The 19518-nt window shown below is 45.4% G+C and overlaps 1 protein-coding gene across 2 annotated transcripts in view; it reads right to left on the bottom strand.

The window, feature by feature from the left end:
• Nucleotides 1-19518, bottom strand: part of GLMN (glomulin, FKBP associated protein) — a 134527-nt gene that overhangs the window by 13144 nt on the left and 101865 nt on the right. For both annotated transcript variants that reach the window (XM_063939891.1, XM_063939892.1), the window contains 8 exons: nucleotides 18333-18520; nucleotides 9138-9191; nucleotides 7381-7411; nucleotides 7211-7294; nucleotides 5266-5313; nucleotides 5100-5173; nucleotides 2274-2358; nucleotides 1836-1945 (listed from right to left, as the gene is read on the bottom strand). In XM_063939891.1, coding sequence (XP_063795961.1) covers nucleotides 1836-1945; nucleotides 2274-2358; nucleotides 5100-5173; nucleotides 5266-5313; nucleotides 7211-7294; nucleotides 7381-7411; nucleotides 9138-9191; nucleotides 18333-18520 — 674 coding nt within the window. The remainder of the gene's footprint in view (nucleotides 1-1835; nucleotides 1946-2273; nucleotides 2359-5099; nucleotides 5174-5265; nucleotides 5314-7210; nucleotides 7295-7380; nucleotides 7412-9137; nucleotides 9192-18332; nucleotides 18521-19518) is intronic.

Raw genomic sequence — 19518 nt, 5'->3', positions numbered from 1 at the left:
AGGCGCACCAAGTGATCGAACCCTCTGGAGCTAATGGTGTCCAGTAGCCTAAGAAGCAGAGCCCTTGAACTCAGAAGAAGTAGGTCTGCTTCTCTTCCCTCACTCCCACGAAGCAGGGAGCCTGTAGCCAACAGGTCTCCCTAAAAATAATAAACCTAACAAAGTCTTTTAAGAGAAACTCAGGAGAGCTCCCCTAGTGTGTGTCCAGTCTCTCTGGGCACAGAATCTAACTGAGGCCTGGAGGAGGGGCATAGAGGGAGGAGCCAGTTCACACCCTTTCAAAGTCTTATAGTGTGCCGTTGTCTCCTGCGGATCCCGTCTATACCCCATGGTCCTTTTGGAGTCCCCAGCATCCTCTAGGACGTATGAGAAATATATTATACACACATACACACACTTGCTGCTGCCCACGGCTTCCCCCATGAGGAAATCGCTTATGCCCAAAACATTTTTATTTCAGGTGTTACAGTTGTATTGCTTTGCATAGGGTCCCTGTGGCGGGAGCAGGCCATGTGACCAGCAGCACTATACAGACTGGTGGCAGCAGCATTCAATGCCATTGTGTGCCCATTGCACAGACTGCTACCTAGCCTATCCTATTCAAGTGATCGCAGTCCCAAAGCACCACTCCCCCCACCTCTTCCCAGCCGTACACATGGTGCCACATCTACAAAATAATGTTACTTTCATGAAAATCGGTTCAATCGTTTTTGTGCCAACTTGGACCAAATCCAAATATTCTTATATTTATAGTAGGAGTTAGGCCTCAGCTTATCCACTAGCCACTGTGATTGCGGGTCTATTGGCGCAGCTAGCGTGCCCATGAACGGGCACCGCGTCGCATATGGTTACATGGTGTAACAGGTCGCATGTGAGTATGACTAGTCGCAATCATGACTTATACGAATGTGCGACCTGTTTGCAGGTAAGCTAAGGGAGGACACATCTGCATATATCTATATATCTGTATTACATCTTTCATAGGAAAGATGCAGTACAGAAGTTGATCTTGTTGGGGCCAGGGCCAGGCAAAGCACATAATTACCGTATTTGCCGGCGTATAAGACGACCCCCAACATTTCCACTCAAAATATAGAGTTTTTTATATACTCGCCGTATAAGACTACCCCCTTCCACACACCAAATAAAACGTAAAACAACATCAGATTTGTGACATACTGTATATTATGACCTGATAAGAGATTTGGATAGGGAGTATTTATCAAGGTATGCATAAGAAGGGGGGAGGGGGCGAGGAGAAAGTTGTAAAATGTATAAAAGTATACCCCTGTGTGCATTTAGTGTTACCGGTTTCACATGAGTGCCATTAGTATTAGTATTAGTGCCATTACAGTACCTGTCATTGTCACCATTGTACGGCCACAACGCGACTGCAGCGCCTCCGGCCAGTCCCTGCATCTCCCTGTAATTGGCACCAGTGACCCGCCGCGGCCGCACTGGATATCGTGCGATACTGGATGGTGAGTAGAATGAGGTGGGCGGGCATCGGGAGGCCACTATGGGCACCGGGCGAGTATCGGAAGGCCACTATGGCAGCTATGTCTATCCCAACTGAAGTGCACCCGGCGTATAAGACGACCCCCCCACTTGGAGGCATGTTTTTCAGGGCAAAAAAGTAGTCTTATACGCCAGCAAATACTGTAGGCCCGAAAGGGCAGAGAGAGGTGGGCGTTCTTATCTGAGGACAGTCATGGGGGCGGACGGGGGACTGTGTGACTGAAAGATATTACTGGAGCCTGTCCTGCTTTACAGGCTATAGCATACATATTGTTGAACATGCCCTAATGTATTGATCACGGTAGTAGAATTCTTACCTGTCAGAGTTCTGAAGTAGATCAGTTTCTGCTCCTTCTGGGAGTGAAAGCGACAAATGCAGAAGTGGATTTAGTCGGGTTCCTAAGAACCACTTGTTCTGGTGGTTTGTCTGACAATAGAAAAGCCACAGGAAAATGTTTAATTATTTGATTTTCAGATGTAGCCATTTTCACCCATATTTCTATACAAACCTCTCTGGAGTCACGCATCAGCATGGCTGCAAAATGGGGGCTGCGCCATTTTCCCTGCGCTTTGGGTATGTGCAGGGAAATTGCCAGTAAAATGGCCACCGTACCATTTCCCCAGAGACCTGTGCATGCGCATATCTAATTTCTTTATGTAGCATAAAAACCTATTTAACTTAATATGACTGAAAGAAAGTACAACATTGCCATTCACAGCATGAAACACGTGGGTATGAGTCACTGGAGTCTCACCTTCATTGCTAAGTCTATTTGAGTCTTAATGTTGTGTATGATGTAACCCTGCACACCGGCATGATTACTGGTCTTCAGCAGACACCTGAAAATAGAGCAGCACATTAAATGAATCAGAGACTAAATCCATGGTAGAAACATTTCACAGATTAGCAATGACTAATTAAGGTTAACTAACAAATAAATTCACAAAACCATTACCTTCAATGGGCAATATTAGGTAGTAACCGAGTTTACAGGGCTAGCTGCACCACAAATGTGTCATGAGCTACTGTAATCCATACTTGCCTACCTGACCCTCTCCATGAGGGAGAAAACGCTCTGTTCCTGGACTTTCCTGGTAATGTAGGATTGCCATCACCTGTGGTGAAACACCTTTCTCATCAATTAACTAGCTCACCACAGGTGATGGCAATCATACATTACCAGGAAAGTCCAGGAACAGAGCATTTTCTCCCTCATGGAGAGGGTCAGGTAGGCAAGTATGGAGTAATGAGTACAACTATGCACCTGCTAGGCGACTAGGAAAATGTGACTTATTAGGGGTCATGAGGACTGAGTTTGATATTTATTCATTATTACCAGTTATTTATGTAGTGCACACATAATCCATATTCCCTACCACATATACACGCACACACATACACATTAGGGTTCATTTCGTTTTGGAGCCAATTAACCTCTAGTATATTTTTGGAGTGTGGGGGGAAACCGGAGTACCTGGAGGAAACTCACACAAGAAGGGGAGAATATACAAACTCCACACAGTTATGGCCATGGTAGGAATTGAACCCATTACCTCAGTACAGTGAGGCAGTAATCAGGGGTTAAAGTGGGGGGGAACGAGGTGGAACTGAGTTCCACCACCTGTAATGGTAGGGGGAACTAGTTCCACCTCCCCCATTGCCCTGCACAGTAATTCCAACAGAAAAGCCCACCCCATCATCTGCGTCAATCGATGATACAGGCGGCACTAGTGTTACTGATTAGCTGCAGCCACCTACTCATATTTGCCTACCTGACCCTCTCCATGAGGGAGAAAACGCTCTGTTCCTGGACTTTCCTGGTAATGTATGATTGCCATCACCTGTGGTGAAACACCTTTCTTATCAATTAACTAGCTCACCACAGGTGATGGCAATCATACATTACCAGGAAAGTCCCGGAACAGAGCATTTTCTCCCTCATGGAGAGGGTCAGGTAGGCAAGTATGCTGTAATCTTGTGCAGTAAATGGCATCACAGCAAGATATCAAATATTTGCCTCTTGTCTCCAATCTATCCACTGTGCATAGCTGAAACTATTCATTATTGCCAAAGTTCTAATCATATGCATAAAAAGCTATTAATGCCCCAACCATAGCAGAATGGTTTGCCAGACTGGAGTTCTATATGGCCACGGACGATCTTACGATGTCTGGAGCGGGGATCGTTAACTCACTCCATCTAATTAGCAATCTTATTATTTTTACAGATGTTTTCTGGTTTTCCTTTTTATTTTCAATTATGATCACTGTTTACTTTGTTATTGGAAATGTATGCTGTACTTTGTTGTGTTCTCCTTTTATGTGATGTCTCATAATGCCAGCTATTTTACCAATGTTCTGACTCACTATGCTGTTATGCCCTATGGGGGTGTTTCGTACCCTTTGTCACTGATTTCGGTGATCTTAATAAAAACCTTTATTGCAATAAAAACCCCAAAAAACATTAATGACACCTTGGGGGATATTCAATTGTTTGAAAAGTCAGTTGGGTGTCTGTTTTTCCCTATCTAATAGGAAAAAACAAACACCCAACTGACATTTCAAACATTTGAATCCCCCCCTTGAGTTGCCTAGCACGTCATCATCATGATTTATATATAAAGGTGCCAAAAGTACTGTAGCACTGGACAGAAACGAAATAAATAAAACAAAAGACACATGAATGTACAAATCATGTGATAACAGCTGCGCATGAAGTCGGACGTGTGTAATCTCTTACAGCAGGAATAGTCATACAGTTTAGAGCTCGTGAAAATCATACAAATCATGTAACAATCATACAGTTGTGAATGGGTAGACATAAGATTCAGAGGGCCCTGTATCCTGAGAGCTTACAGTCTGGAGGGGTGGGGCAGAGGGAGACACCAGGAGTGGGCGAGACAGAAGCAGAAGGAACAGGTCCTAGGAGATGCTTCAAGTACATGTAAGGTGGGCTATGGAGAAGAGGTGGGGTTTGAGGTACTGCTTGGAGGAGTGAAGGTTTAAGGAAAGGAGTAGGGAACAGGCATAGGTTTGAGGGGATGTTTTTCAAGACAAGGAGCCGATGATGGCTGTGAATTGGATGGGGAGCCAGTGGAGGGTTTTACAGAGTGGTGGAGCTTATGTTGCGCTGTCTTCCTGTACCTGTTAATTGTGTAAAATGCTGCACTTACATAAACACATTAAAAATTGTGGCCACATTCACAGTTGGATGTATGTAAATTTTTGTGGTATAAACATACAAGTCTCTGTACTGCACATGTTGCATCCGTATCTAGATTATAGATTCAGTACTAATACTGCCACTGGATGCGGCAAGGCTTGGACAGAGAGCAGCTGGGTAGCTGGTCCTGATGCAAGTTGTGGTTTGTCCACTGATGAGAGATAATTCATAAAGCAGAGTTCCATGATGCCATACACCAAGATATTTTATGCCCTGCTAAACATATACAAGTCTCTGAACTGAGATTTTGTAAAGAAATCTGATGACCGTAACCTCTCAAGTTCACGTCGATTTCTTCCTTTACGAGGGACAAAGGCTTGTCTATAGTTGTAATTTCAAGGATAGTGCATTCTCCTACCTGAATAACTTGTACTTTCCTTCCACACAAAACTTGTCAATCACTAACTGTAGCATTGCCAGACTCTTCTTTCTCTACAACAAAGGTCCAGAGATTCATCAGTAAGATAGCGAGAGCGTATTCTCACCGCAAGGTCAGTACAATGATATCTGCATGTCTTACTTACCAGGTGTTCTATAGGACAAAGGGTCATCACCCTCACTAAATCCTGCAGGTAGAGAAAGCAATAAAGCAGACACAGCATTAATACAAAACCAGACCAAATAATAAACATGTTATCCATACTAACATCCGTAATACTTTACTATAAATAAAGGTGTCCATCTATATGTGTGTATAATACATGCAGAGATCACAATAACTCCTGTATGGGCATCATAGACACCAATGTAAACACAGGCACGCTCTGAAAAAGGTGTCATGCATATATATACAAATGAGACGGGTGTGGATCATTAGATCGACAGTGTCTAGGTCGACAATGTTTAGGTCAACCACTATAGGTCGACAGGGTTTGAAGGTCGACAGGGTTTGAAGGTCAACAGGTCAAAAGGTCGACATGAGTTTTTCATGTTTTTTTTGGTGTCGTTATCTCCGTACAGTGACCGGGAAGCCCAATTAGTGCACCGTGTCTCCTCGCTTCGCTCGCCATGCTTCGGGCAAGGTGCCTTGCTCCGCTACTGCTGCGCTCAGCACAGGTTACTATTCCCAATCGTAGTCCGCGTGGATCGTTAAGTATGAAAAAGTTCAAAAAAAGTGATAAAAAAAAAAAACCTCATGTCGACCTTTTGACCTGTCGACCTAGAAACCCTGTCGACCTTGAAAACATGTCAACCTAGTGACTGTCGACCTATAGTGGTCGACCTAAACATTGTCGACCTAGACACTGTCGATCTTCAGACCGGATCCCAATGAGACTGTGCACTCCGGTCACCAAGCACATATGTGGCTCATAATGAGCGACAGCAGACTCCAATTTGCTGATCAGCAGAGGCCGGGACACAAGTTTTATGCTGCAAGCTGCGGCCAACCGCAGAGCAGCCACGGGGGGTTTGCAGTAATAAGTAGGTAGGTGGTAGGTGGGCCCATATTTTTTGGCCAAAAATGATGCTAAGAAGCAAAATTTTAAAATTGGCGAGTTATAATTGTTCTGATTGCCAGTGTTCCTAGTGTTCAGAGTATGCACCTGCATTTTCTCTATAGCACCTCTTATTATGTTGAGAATTAGGGTGTGCTGTCCAGCTCCCCACCTCCCATATGACCTGCAGTTATACAACAGACGCAGCATGGAGGGAAGTGAGTAGAGTGGTGGGCCGAATATCCAGAAGGATGGGGAGGTGGGGGGGAAGTGATGGGCCACGGCTCTGAGAACTTCAAAGCTGAGGTCAGATAACCTGGACCAATGACTCTGGACCAATGATAGACAGCAACTGTGTTCACGTGGACACACACACGGACTAATAACATATTGTTGGCCAAGGTACAGAATTTACACTGATGACATGTAGAGGAGTATTATTGACACGAAGATAGATGGGGGATGGGGGAGTTCTGATGGACATATGGTTAGATGTAAGGAGGTCTGATGACATGTGCCGGGAATGATGGGCTACTGCTCCCCTGCTTAATTGTTGACTTGTCAATAGCATACTGCAAATTACCAGTAAAGGGGGGTACACACGGAGAGATCCGTGCTTAATTTCTAAACAATCTGAATAGATTGCTTAGAAATTAAGCACGGATCTCTCTGTGTGTATGCCCATAGCGATAGCGATGCGCAGCCCCGAACCTCACTATTGCCGGTTCTAGTCACGTCGCTCACTTCACTGCTGTATGACGTTAGCGCCCCCATCCTCCCTTTCCCCCTCTCCGCTCAGCACACATCGCGCTGAGTGCGGGGAGAGATGTGTGCTGAGCGGTCTGTGCTAGATCGCTCAGCACACCCCTCTAGGTGTGTACCCCCCTTTAGTTTAAATACCAATAATGATATACTCCTCTTTGGGCAAAAATACGCCTTTAAAATGTAAGGAAGCGAATTTTACTAGTCTAGACTGGTGGCCTCCCTGTTAGGATACGAATAACATTATATACAATAGCTTGCTCACCTGCAGAACTTGGCCGACGGCTCGGACATCTAATAAGTCCTCATGGAGACTTTCATTATCCACTCTTAATAAACTGTGCTCCAATAACTCCTGAAAAAGGCATCCTCAGATTATATGTAAATCGAAGATCTGTCAAACAACTACGTAACTACTGTTAATGTGGTGGGTGAACTTACAAGCCCTTTGGACAATACTGATTCTTCGGTCCTGACAGTGATAAGTAAAAGGGAGTTTAACAGAAAAACAAGACAAAGAAAGAAAAACAAAAAAACACCACAAAATGGTTAATGACATCTCAAATAAAAACTAGCAGTGATGTCACTGAATAACAGAACACCCCAAATAATTAATTGCCCATTTTAAAAGATTTACATTTTGTTCATGATGTAGAAAATCAGTGCAATAATACTACAAAAGCTGCTGCACCAAAAGTGTTTAATTAACTGCAATATTGACCATTAATAATAATGCATATGCAAGATATCACTTTCAGCCTCACCAAACGTAGATTCTTTTATCCCAATTACTATTTGTCACTAGAACAGAGAGAATGGAGCCCTATGAATAAATGATCCTACATTGTTCACATGCTGGTTAAGTCCAAACATCTGCAGAAATTTTAAACCAAAACTAAATCAGGATAAGGACACAGGCTTATAAAACTAATGCCCTGATGTTACTCATTTCAGCAACAAGTCAGTCCCAGAAACATATGCCTGTATTAATTCAACTTTGTTAGCTACCATATATAACTTTAAAAGGAAAAAAATATTGCTTCATTTTATTTTTCCATTAAAACACAATGTATTTTTAGCTGGAATATTTACAAAACATGGATCAATTAATATGACTAATTAAAAAAAGGTTACACAGTAATTGAATCCAATTAGCCCTGAGGGCTATCCAATTAGCCCCGAATGCAGCCCGCCGACAGCTCTTGTTTGGAATTTTTTTCTGGGCCTCAGCAGGTAGCTGAGTAACCTGTTTTCGTAAATCCAGCAGTGTTGACACATGTCCGTGAAATTATTATGGAGCCTATGAGGGTATCCAATTATGTTTTGGGCGATAACTTTACCCGCGATCACGTCATCGCGACCAATTGGATACCCCCTATATTTATATGCATGGAAACAGAAAATTCAACAGGCCCTAAAAATGGGCTATAATTGAATATCCCGGCTAAAAAGTGCAAAAATGCTCGATCCTACCCATTTTTCACCAGTTACATTTTCAGGGCTAATTGAATTCGCCCCACAGTGTCTAAGTCAGAGATGTACAACGTTGTACTGCGCATGCATGGGACCCGGACTGCGCATATGCATATTGGGTCCTGCGCCGTCTGATGAGTGACAGTCAGGTGAATGACAGTCTGCAGCTGTTTGAGAGCGGTGATAAGGACAGTTTTACAAAACAGCAGATCAGCCCCGTTTCGTGGGCATACCAAGATCAGGGTCTGCGTCTTCCAAAGCAACTGCACTGGCCCCAGCAGCGTGAAAAACACCACCAGCCATTCTGTGATACCTGAGGGTTACTCTGATGACCAATGGTCACGCAGATGATCTGATGCTGAGCCTTCAGAAGCAGCAGCATATCCCACAAGTTAGATAGGAGGTTCCTTTATACACAAGACACCTCCTGTGGCATTAACTTATTTGTACACAGCAGCTGCGTCCAAAGACTCAGTTACTGTGCACACTGCGTCCATCTCTGAATCAGGCCAATAATCATAACTTGAAAGACATGGCGAAGTGGTCAATGTAACTTTCCAAATATGTACATGTCAGTTTATGCAGCCATTTTGTTGTTGGGTCTGTCTTCATTTAAGGCGTAACTGGTCGGATAGTGAATTGAGAAGATGCACTCTCATAAATATTAGTTGAGCCAACAAAATGGCTGCTTCCAAGTGTGCAGACGACAGAACCACTTTACTTACCTTTTTAATAACACAACAACATGGTCCATGTTAGACTTTACCAGAAATGATGGTCTAGGATAAAAAAAAGCATACGTTTTGTTACTGATCTTTCTCCTTGATTATTTAAATGAATCTGAAACTGCAGCTGGTATTGTCTGAAAAGAGTGCAGCACAAGGTTATTACACAAGCACCGTACTAATACTTTTCTACACACATTGTGGTTTATTCCTGGTTTCAGCAGAATGCATACCAGCTTTCCTCTAACTAAAGATTACACTAATACCATAATGTAAAAATTACAAATATTTATCCTTGCAAAAATGTTAAATGAAATAAGGAACTGACAGCAAAAATTAATTCTAACTGGTTTATTGTGCCATTAGGGCTCCTATATTAGGGTATTGATCTGAGTTCCAGGAAAGCGTTCAATACAAGAGCTGCAGGCCACACCAATCTGTAGTTACTAAGTGGTATTCATCTCCAGCATCTCTAGATGGAGGAAAAATGAGCATTATAAAAAATAAGAATTTACTTACCGATAATTCTATTTCTCGTAGTCCGTAGTGGATGCTGGGGACTCCGTCAGGACCATGGGGTTTAGCGGCTCCGCAGGAGACAGGGCACAATAATAAAAGCTTTAGGATCAGGTGGTGTGCACTGGCTCCTCCCCCTATGACCCTCCTCCAAGCCTCAGTTAGGATACTGTGCCCGGACGAGCGTACACAATAAGGAAGGATTTTGAATCCCGGGTAAGACTCATACCAGCCACACCAATCACACCGTATAACCTGTGATCTGAACCCAGTTAACAGCATGATAACAGAAGGAGCCTCTGAAAAGATGGCTCACAACAATAATAACCCGATTTTTGTAACAATAACTATGTACAAGTATTGCAGACAATCCGCACTTGGGATGGGCGCCCAGCATCCACTACGGACTACGAGAAATAGAATTATCGGTAAGTAAATTCTTATTTTCTCTAACGTCCTAAGTGGATGCTGGGGACTCCGTCAGGACCATGGGGATTATACCAAAGCTCCCAAACGGGCGGGAGAGTGCGGATGACTCTGCAGCACCGAATGAGAGAACTCCAGGTCCTCCTCAGTCAGGGTGTGCCCCTGACCAAGTAGCAGCTCGGCAAAGTTGTAAAGCCGAGACCCCTCGGGCAGCCGCCCAAGATGAGCCCACTTCCTTGTGGAATGGGCTTTTACTGATTTTGGCTGTGGCAAGCCTGCCACAGAATGTGCAAGCTGAATTGTACTACAAATCCAGCGAGCAATCGTCTGCTTAGAAGCAGGAACACCCATCTTGTTGGGTGCATACAGGCTAAACAGCGAGTCAGATTTTCTGACTCCAGTCGTCCTGGAAACATATATTTTCAGGGCCCTGACAACGTCAAGTAACTTGGAGTCCTCCAAGTCCCTAGTAGCCGCAGGTACCACAATAGGTTGGTTCATGTGAAAAACAGAAAACACCTTAAGGAGAAATTGAGGACGAGTCCTCAATTCTGCCCTGTCAGAATGAAAAATTAAGTAAGGGCTTTTATATGATAAAGCCGCCCATTCTGACACACGCCTGGCTGAAGCCAGGGCTAATAGAATCTTCACCTTCCATGTGAAATATTTTAATTCCACAGTGGTGAGTGGATCAAACCAATGTGACTTTAGGAAACTCAAAACAACATTGAGATCCCAAGGTGCCACTGGGGGCACAAAAGGAGGCTGTATATGCAGTACCCCTTTTACAAACGTCTGAACTTCAGGCACTGAAGCCAGTTCTTTCTGGAAGAAATTTGACAGGGTCGAAATTTGAACCTTAATGGACCCTAATTTTAGGCCCATAGACAGTCCTGTTTTCAGGAAATGTAGGAAACGACCCAGTTGGAATTCCTCTGTAGGGACCTTCTTGGCCTCACACCACGCAACATATTTTCGCCAAATGCGGTGAAAATGTTTTGCGGTTACATCCTTCCTGGCTTCGACCAGGGTAGGGATGACTTCATCTGGAATGCCCTTTCAGGATCCGGCGTTCAACTGCCATGCCGTCAAACGCAGCCGCGGTAAGTCTTGGAACAGACAAGGCCCCTGCTGGAGCAGGTCCTTTCTTAAAGGTAGAGGCCACGGTTCTTCCGTGAGCATCTCTTGAAGTTCCGGGTACCAAGTCCTTCTTGACCCATCCGGAACCACGAGTATCGTTCTTACTCATCTCCTTCTTATGATTCTCAGTACTTTTGGTATGAGATGCATAGGAGGGAACACATACCCTGACTGGTACACCCACAGTGTTACCAGAGCGTCCACCGCTATTGCCTGAGGGTCCCTTGACCTGGCGCAATATTTGTCTAGTTTTTTGTTCAGGCGGGACGCCATCATGTCCACCTTTGGTTTTTCCCAACGGTTTACAATCATGTGGAAGACTTCCCGCTGAAGTCCCCACTCTCCCGGGTGGAGGTTATGCCTGCTGAGGAAGTTTGCTTCCCAGTTTTCCACTCCCGGAATTAACACTGCTGAGAGTGTTATCACATGATTTTTCGCCCAGCGAAGAATCCTTGCAGTTTCTGCCATTTCCCTCCTGCTTCATGTGCCGCCCTGTCTGTTTACGTGGGCGACTGCCGTGATGTTGTCCCACTGGATCAATACCGGCTGACCTTGAAGCAGAGGTCTTGCTAAGCTTAGAGCCTTGTAAATTGCCCTTAGCTCCAGTATATTTATGTGGAGAAAAGTCTCCAGACTTGATCACACTCCCTGGAAATTTTTTCCTTGTGTGACTGCTCCCCAGCCACTCAGGCTGGCATCCGTGGTCACCAGGACCCAGTCCTGAATGTCGAATCTGCGGCCCTTTCATAGATGAGCACTCTGCAGCCACCGCAGAAGAAAACACCCTTGTCCTTGGAGACAGGGTTATCCGCTGATGCATCTGAAGATGCGATCCGGACCATTTTCCCAGCAGATTCCACTGAAAGGTTCTTGCGTGAAATCTACCGAATGGGATCGCTTTGTAAGAAACCACCATTTTTCACAGGACCTTCGTGCAATGATGCACTGATACTTTTCCTGGTTTTAGGAGGTTCCTGACTAGCTCGGATAACTCCCTGGTCTTCTTCTCCGGGAGAAAACATCCTTTTCTGGACTGTGTCCAGAATCATTCCTAGGAACATTAGACGTGTCGTCGGAAAAAGCTGCGATTTTGGAATATTTAGAATCCACTCGTGCTGTCGTAGAACTACTTGAGATAGTGCTACTCCGACCGCCAACTGTTCTCTGGACCTTGCCCTTATCAGGAAAGCGTCCATATTTCTTTTAGGAAGAATCATCATTTCGGCCATTACCATGGTAAAGACCCGGGGTGCCGTGGACAATCCAAACGGCAGCGTCTGAACTGATAGTGACAGTTCTGTACCACGAACCTGAGATACCCTTGGTGAGAAGGGCAAAATTTTGACATGTAGGTAAGCGTCCCTGATATCCAGTGACACCATATCGTCCTGGTTCGCTATCACTGCTCTGAGTGACTCCATCTTGATTTGAACCCTTGTATGTAATTGTTCAAATCTTTTAGATCTCACCGAGCCGTTTGGCTTCAGTACCACAATATAGTGTGGAATAATACCCCTTCCCTTGTTGTAGGAGGGGTACTTTGATTATCACCTGCTGGGAATACAGCCTGTGAATTTTTTTCCAATACTGCCTCCCTGTCGGAGGGAGACGTTGGTAAAGCAGACTTCAGGAACTTGTGAGGGGAAGACGTCTCGAATTTCCAATGTACACCTGGGATACTACGTGTAGGATCCAGGAGTCCACTTGCGAGTGAGCCCACTGCGTGCTGAAACTCTTGAGATGACCCCCCACCGCGCCTGAGTCCACTTGTATGGCCCCAGCGTCATGCTGCGGACTTGGCAGAAGCTGTGGAGGACTTCTGTTCCTGGGAATGGGCTGCCTGCTGCAGTCTTCTTCCCTTTCCTCTAACCCTGGGCAGATATGACTGGCCTTTTGCCCGCCTGCCATTATGGGTACGAAAGGACTGAGACTGAAAAGACTGTGTCCTTTTCTGCCGAGATGTGACTTGGGGTAACAAAAGTGGATTTTCCAGCTGTTGCCATGGCCACCAGGTCCGATGGACCGCCCCTTTATACGGCAATACTTCCATGTGCCGTCTGGAATCTGCATCACCTGACCACTGTCGTGTCTATAAACATCGTCTGGCAGATATGGACATCACATCTACTCTTGATGCCAGAATGCAAATATCCCTCTGCGCATCTCGCATATATAGAAATGCATCCTTAAAATGCTCTATAGTCAATAAAATATTGTTCCTGTCAAGGGTATCAATATTTTCAGTCAGGAAATCCGACCAAGCCCCCCCAGCGCTGCACATCCAGGCTGAGGCGATTGCTGGTCGTAGTATAACACCAGTATGTGTGTATATACTTTTTAGGATATTTTTCAGCTTCCTATCAGCTGGCTCTTTGAGGGCGGCCGTATCTGGAGACGGTAACGCCACTTGTTTTTATAAGCGTGTGAGCGCCTTATCCACCCTAAGGTGTGTTTCCCAACTCGCCCTCACTTCTGGCGGGAAAGGGTATACCTCCAATAATTTTCTATCGGAGGAAACCCACGTATCATCACACACTTTAATTTATCTGATTCAGGAAAAACTACAAGTAGATTATTCCCACCCTACATAATACCCTTATTTGTGGTACTTGTAGTATCAGAAATATGTAACACCTCCTTCATTGCCCTTAACATGTAACGTATGGCCCTAAAGGAAAATACGTTTGTTTCTTCACCGTCGACACTGAAGTCAGTGTCCGTGTCTGTGTCGACCAACTGAGGTAAATGGGCGTTTTTACAAGCCCCTGACGGTGTCTAAGACGCCTGGACAGGTACTAATTTGTTTTGCCGGCCGTCTCATGTCGTCAACCGACCTTGCATCGTGTTGACATTATCACGTAATTCCTAAATAAGCCATCCATTCCGGTGTCGACTCCCTAGAGAGTGACATCACCAATACAGGCAATTTGCTCCGCCTCCTCACCAACATCGTCCTCCTACATGTCGACACACACGTACCGACACACAGCACACACACAGGGAATGCTCTGATAGAGGACAGGACCCCACTAGCCCTTTGGGGAGACAGAGGGAGAGTTTGCCAGCACACACCAAAAACGCTATAATTATACAGGGACAACCCCTTATACAAGTGTTTTCCCTTATAGCATTTTCACATATGTAATCATATCGCCAAATAAGTGCCCCCCCTCTCTGTTTTAACCCTGTTTCTGTAGTGCAGTGCAGGGGAGAGCCTGGGAGCCTTCCTCACAGCAGAGCTGAGCAGGAAAATGGCGCCGTGTGCTGAGGAGAATAGGCCCCGCCCCCTAAAACGTCGGGCTCTTCTCCCGGAGTTTGTGAGATCTGGCAGGGGTTAAATACATCCATATAGCCTCAAGGGCTATATGTGATGTATTTTAGCCATAAAAAAGGTATAATACATTGCTGCCCAGGGCGCCCCCCCCCAGCGCCCTGCACCCTCAGTGACCGCTGGTATGAAGTGTGCTGACAACAATGGCGCACAGCTGCAGTGCTGTGCGCTACCTTATGAAGACTGAAAGTCTTCTGCCGCCTGTTTCTGGACCTCTGGACCTCTTCAACTTCGGCATCTGCAAGGGGGGTCGGCGGCACGGCTCCGGGACGAACCCCAGGGTGAGACCTGTGTTCCGACTCCCTCTGGAGCTAATGGTGTCCAGTAGCCTAAGAAGCAAATCCATCCTGCACGCAGGTGAGTTTACTTCTCTCCCCTAAGTCCCTCGTAGCAGTGAGCCTGTTGCCAGCAGGACTCACTGAAAATAAAAAACCTAACTTAAACTTTTATTCTAAGCAGCTCAGGAGAGCCACCTAGATTGCACCCTTCTCGGCCAGGCACAAAAATCTAACTGAGGCTTGGAGGAGGGTCATAGGGGGAGGAGCCAGTGCACACCACCTGATCCTAAAGCTTTTATTATTGTGCCCTGTCTCCTGCGGAGCCGCTAAACCCCATGGTCCTGACGGAGTCCCCAGCATACACTTAGGACGTTAGAGAAAAGACTTATTCTGTTACTGTGCTGCCTGAAACAGCGTGCAAACCGTGCCACACTAACCACGTACACACATACCTGTGTTCATGTACTGTAGGGTATACTGTAATTTACACATATACCCATTACCCACTTTACTACCAAAAGAGGACACTATTAGCTTAGCCAACAGAATTTTATGAATTAGGGCCCCATTTACAATTTTACTTATTACCAGCAGTATTTTTAGATTAGTATTGCAGTCATGCGGCCGATTATGCCGTTAGTATTTAACATTACTTACCTCACCAGTTAGGTCTAGCGAGTCGTCTAGCGAGTCCCCCTACTCTGCGGCATCCTCCGCTCTGTTGCTGGCTGCCTACCGCTGCCAGTGACGGGCTGCAGCTAAGCTTACAGCAGTTTGTTAAATATTGAAAAGGAGAGCCCCATTTAACACCACAACTTAAGGGGATATCCAATTAGCCCCGGTAATTTACCGGGGCTAATTGTCCCGCCGGGGTCTACCCTATTACCCACGATAAGCCAGCACTAGCGGGGGCTTATTGGGGGTTACCTGATGCAGAACCGCTTGTGCTGGCTTATCGGAGGTAATAGGGTAGACCCCGGCGGGACACTTAGTCCCGGTAAATTTCCTGGGACTAATTGGATATCCCCCATAACCGTTTTAGCAACTGCTAAAGGGGTTATGTCTCATTGTTAAATGGGGCCATTAGTATTTTAAACCAGCTCTTTGTATTCCTCTACCCTACAGATCCAGTCTTGATCACAGCCATCCTGTACCTTCAAGCTTCAGTCTATAAGCCAGGACATTCAACAAAGCAGTGATCAGAATGGAAACACAGGGGCAGATTTATTAAGCTTGGTGAAGTGATAAAGTGGAAGGTGATAACGCACCAGCCAGTCAGCTCCTAATTGTCATTTTTCAAACCCAGCCTATAACATGGAAGCTAGGATCTGATTGGCTGGTACTTTCTCACCTTCCACTTTATCACTTCGCCTCTTCGGGAATGTAATATTGCACATGGCTGTATCCAATGGTGGGAACTTTGCGGTCAGCGGTGAGGTTACTTTCGGTCAACCGCTGACCGCAAAGTTCCCACCATTGGATACAATGGAGCGCATAGGTGCAACATTGTATCTCTGCCGTGTGCAGCCTGACAGACACTACAGGAGCACACAGCCAATCAGGAGAGTGCCACGACGTGGCGCTCCCTGATTGGCTGAAGGGACCCTCTTTGACAGGAGTCAGGGGGGGTCCTGGCAGTCGGGGAAAGGGGTCCCATGTGTAAACATGGGACCCCTTTCAGTGCGTGGTCGGGTTTCCGTTTTTTTGTTTTGCCAAGTACGTGGATTATACAAAGAACAGAAGGTACACTGGATTATGTGAGTATAATTTTTTTCACAGGTACCCCTAGGATTCTACATGGAGAAGAGGACCGAGCCTCGTGTGAACATAGGTAAGTATGTATGTTTGGAGGTGTGCATGTATGTAATAAACTTATACTGTCACGGTGTGTGTGTCCTGTTTTTTGGGGGGTATTTTTTTTAGTAGTAGTACTACAGGTACCAGCGGGCCCGGTTTTCCACCGCATGCTGGTACTTGTGGTTCTCCAAGTACCAGCTTGCGGGGGAGGCTTGCTGGGACTTGTAGTACTGCTACTAAAAACAATATTCACATTTTTTTCAAAAGGCTATCAGCCCACATCCGCCGCCCTTGGATGGGGGAGACAGCCTCGGGCTTCACCCCTGGCCCTTGGGTGGCTGGAGGGGGGACCCCTTGATTTAAGGGGTTCCCACTCCTCCAGGGTACCCCGGCCAGGGGTGAATAGTTGGGTATGTAATGCCAGGGACGCAGGGACCTAGATAAAAGTGTACCTGGCTAGTGGAGTCCGGTGCTGGTTTCAAAAATACGGGGGACCCCTACGCTTTTTGTCCCCCGTATTTTTGGAACCAGGACCAGGCGCAGAGCCCGGTGCTGGTTGATTAAATATGGGGGAACCCCTGACATTTTCCCCCCCATATTTTTTCAACCAGGTCCGGCTCAAAGAGCCCGAGGCTGGTTTTGCTTAGGAGGGGGGACCCCACGCATTTTTTTCCAGAAAATTTAACACTTTCCCACCCCTTCCCACTGATAAAACATGCACGGATCTCATGGATCCGTGCATGCCTATCAGAACACGGTAAAAAAAGCAGGTCTGTTTTAAATTTGCTTTTTTTTACGATTTGTATTTTTTCACGGCAGTGTTTGGCTATTGCCGGCAGTGTTCGTGAAATACACTTTTTAGTAAATTACCGAGTTGTATCAAAAAACAGTCGTATTTGACCGATGGTGTATTCATTCGTATTTTTTGTCTTTGACTTCCCAAAAAATACGAATGCCCTCATCACTGCTGAGATTTGAGTTTAGTAAATTCCCGAGATGACACTTTGAAGAAAAAACACCATCTCGGTCAAAATCGGGACCTTAGTAAATATACCCCTATGTGGCTCTACATACAGTGCATATACATATGTATATCATACTTTTATGATTGATCTTAAGGGCTTCTGTAAGCTATGTAACAACAGCCCTGTGCTGAAATTTTATTATGACACAGTCCCTAAGGATACTGATGCCCTATGTTGTTCTATAATTATCTATAATTATTTGCTACAAGTCATTTTAATACAAGGGCGGGATGTAATGAAGTCAGAGTTTGGCGGCTGCCAGGATGCCTGCCAAACTCAGACTTTTTTTTTTAAAGGGGCAATCATGTACAGGATTGCCTTGTACAGGATTGCTCCTTTAAAAAAATGTCTGAGTTTGGCCGGCATCCCGCACGGATGCTGAACTCTGACTTCATAACCTCCCGGCTCATATGTGGTTTACATACAGCGTGTTCCAATTGGGACAGGAAGAGAATAACTATAATGGTAAGAATAAAAATGACGGATAGAGAATGTGTGTCTGTAATAAAAAAAAAAAAAAAAAAAAAAAAAAAAAGAAGGTATTGGCCGAAAAAAGAGATGAAGAAACAAAAAATAAGAAAGATGGGAAGGAAGATGGAAAACAAAATGTTGACCTTAAAGAAAAAAAAAAAAAGAGGTGGACTTCTTCTTAAGGTAATATGTACTGATTTTATTTTCTCACCCAAACACAAATGGAAAGCTGTCCATTCCAATATGGTGGACAAACAGCAGGTACGAGAGGCACGCCACAGACTCAGCCTCATAAGTCTCTTTTTCAGGAACAGAATCATCAGTCTCCAGCCTCTGGGCTGTGTTACCACGTTGCACAAACACCTTGGGTAGTGATTCTCCCAATGATAATAGAAAACCCTGCAAAAGGAAAATTTACATTATTAGACAATCTGTTGTTTCTGTGAGGGATATGTAAACATCAGAGTGCCTCATTCTTTACAACAGGAGTACACAAACATATTTGCAAACTGTAAAACATACTACTAGCATGGTATGTTCTTTGTTGTTGTGGCTTTCAGTCTGTACCTTTCTGATGCAGAACAGTATTTACAATTTGTTATATTATACGTTATTCAAAAATAGTTCCTGCAACAACATAGGGGGGTATTCAACTGAAGTCGGTAACGGCTGTCTTGTCGGAAAGACGGCAGTTTCCGACTTTTCTCGGTCGGATGGTGTTCTGACCTATTCAATGCTGCCTCCACGTGGATCGGTGGCTTAGACGCGGCCAAATCCGACAGGATTTAGCCCCGTTTCCGACAATGTCAATCCGACTTTAAAAAAAGTCGGGTTGGCATTGGGCCCATTTCAGACCTGATCGCTGGGCAGCGATTTTTGCAGCCCTGCGATCAGATAGTCGCCGCCCACTGGGGAAGTGTATTTTAACTGTGCAAGTGTACGAACGCATGTGTAGCAGAGCTGAACAAACTGATTTTGCACAGTCTCTGCGCAGCCCAGGACTTACTTAGCTGCTGCGATCATTTCAGCCTGTCCAGGACTGGAATTGACGTTAGAAACCCTCCCTTCCAACGCTTGGACACGCCTGCTTTTTTTCAGACACTCCCTGAAAACGGTCAGTTGCCACCCACAAATGCCCTCTTCCTGTCAGTCACCGTGCGATCGCTTTTTTTGCACCATCCTGTCTCTATGCATAGATCCCCGTTGCTGCGGTCCGTGGTGCCTGCGCATTGCGGTGCATACGCAGTTTGGACCTAATCGCAGGCTGTGATATAACGCAGCCGAACGATCAGGTCTGAATTACCCCCATTGTCGGGAACGGACAAATCAGACAGGCTCATTGAATACTGAGATGTCGGATCCTTTCAGTCGGAAAGGATCAGACATCTGTTGAATAA

This window comes from Pseudophryne corroboree, chromosome 9 (genome assembly GCF_028390025.1).
Source record: "Pseudophryne corroboree isolate aPseCor3 chromosome 9, aPseCor3.hap2, whole genome shotgun sequence".
Classification (NCBI taxonomy): Eukaryota; Metazoa; Chordata; class Amphibia; order Anura; family Myobatrachidae; genus Pseudophryne; species Pseudophryne corroboree.
Note: the sequence above shows the minus strand (reverse complement) of the source record. Positions and strands in the feature narration are given on the sequence as shown.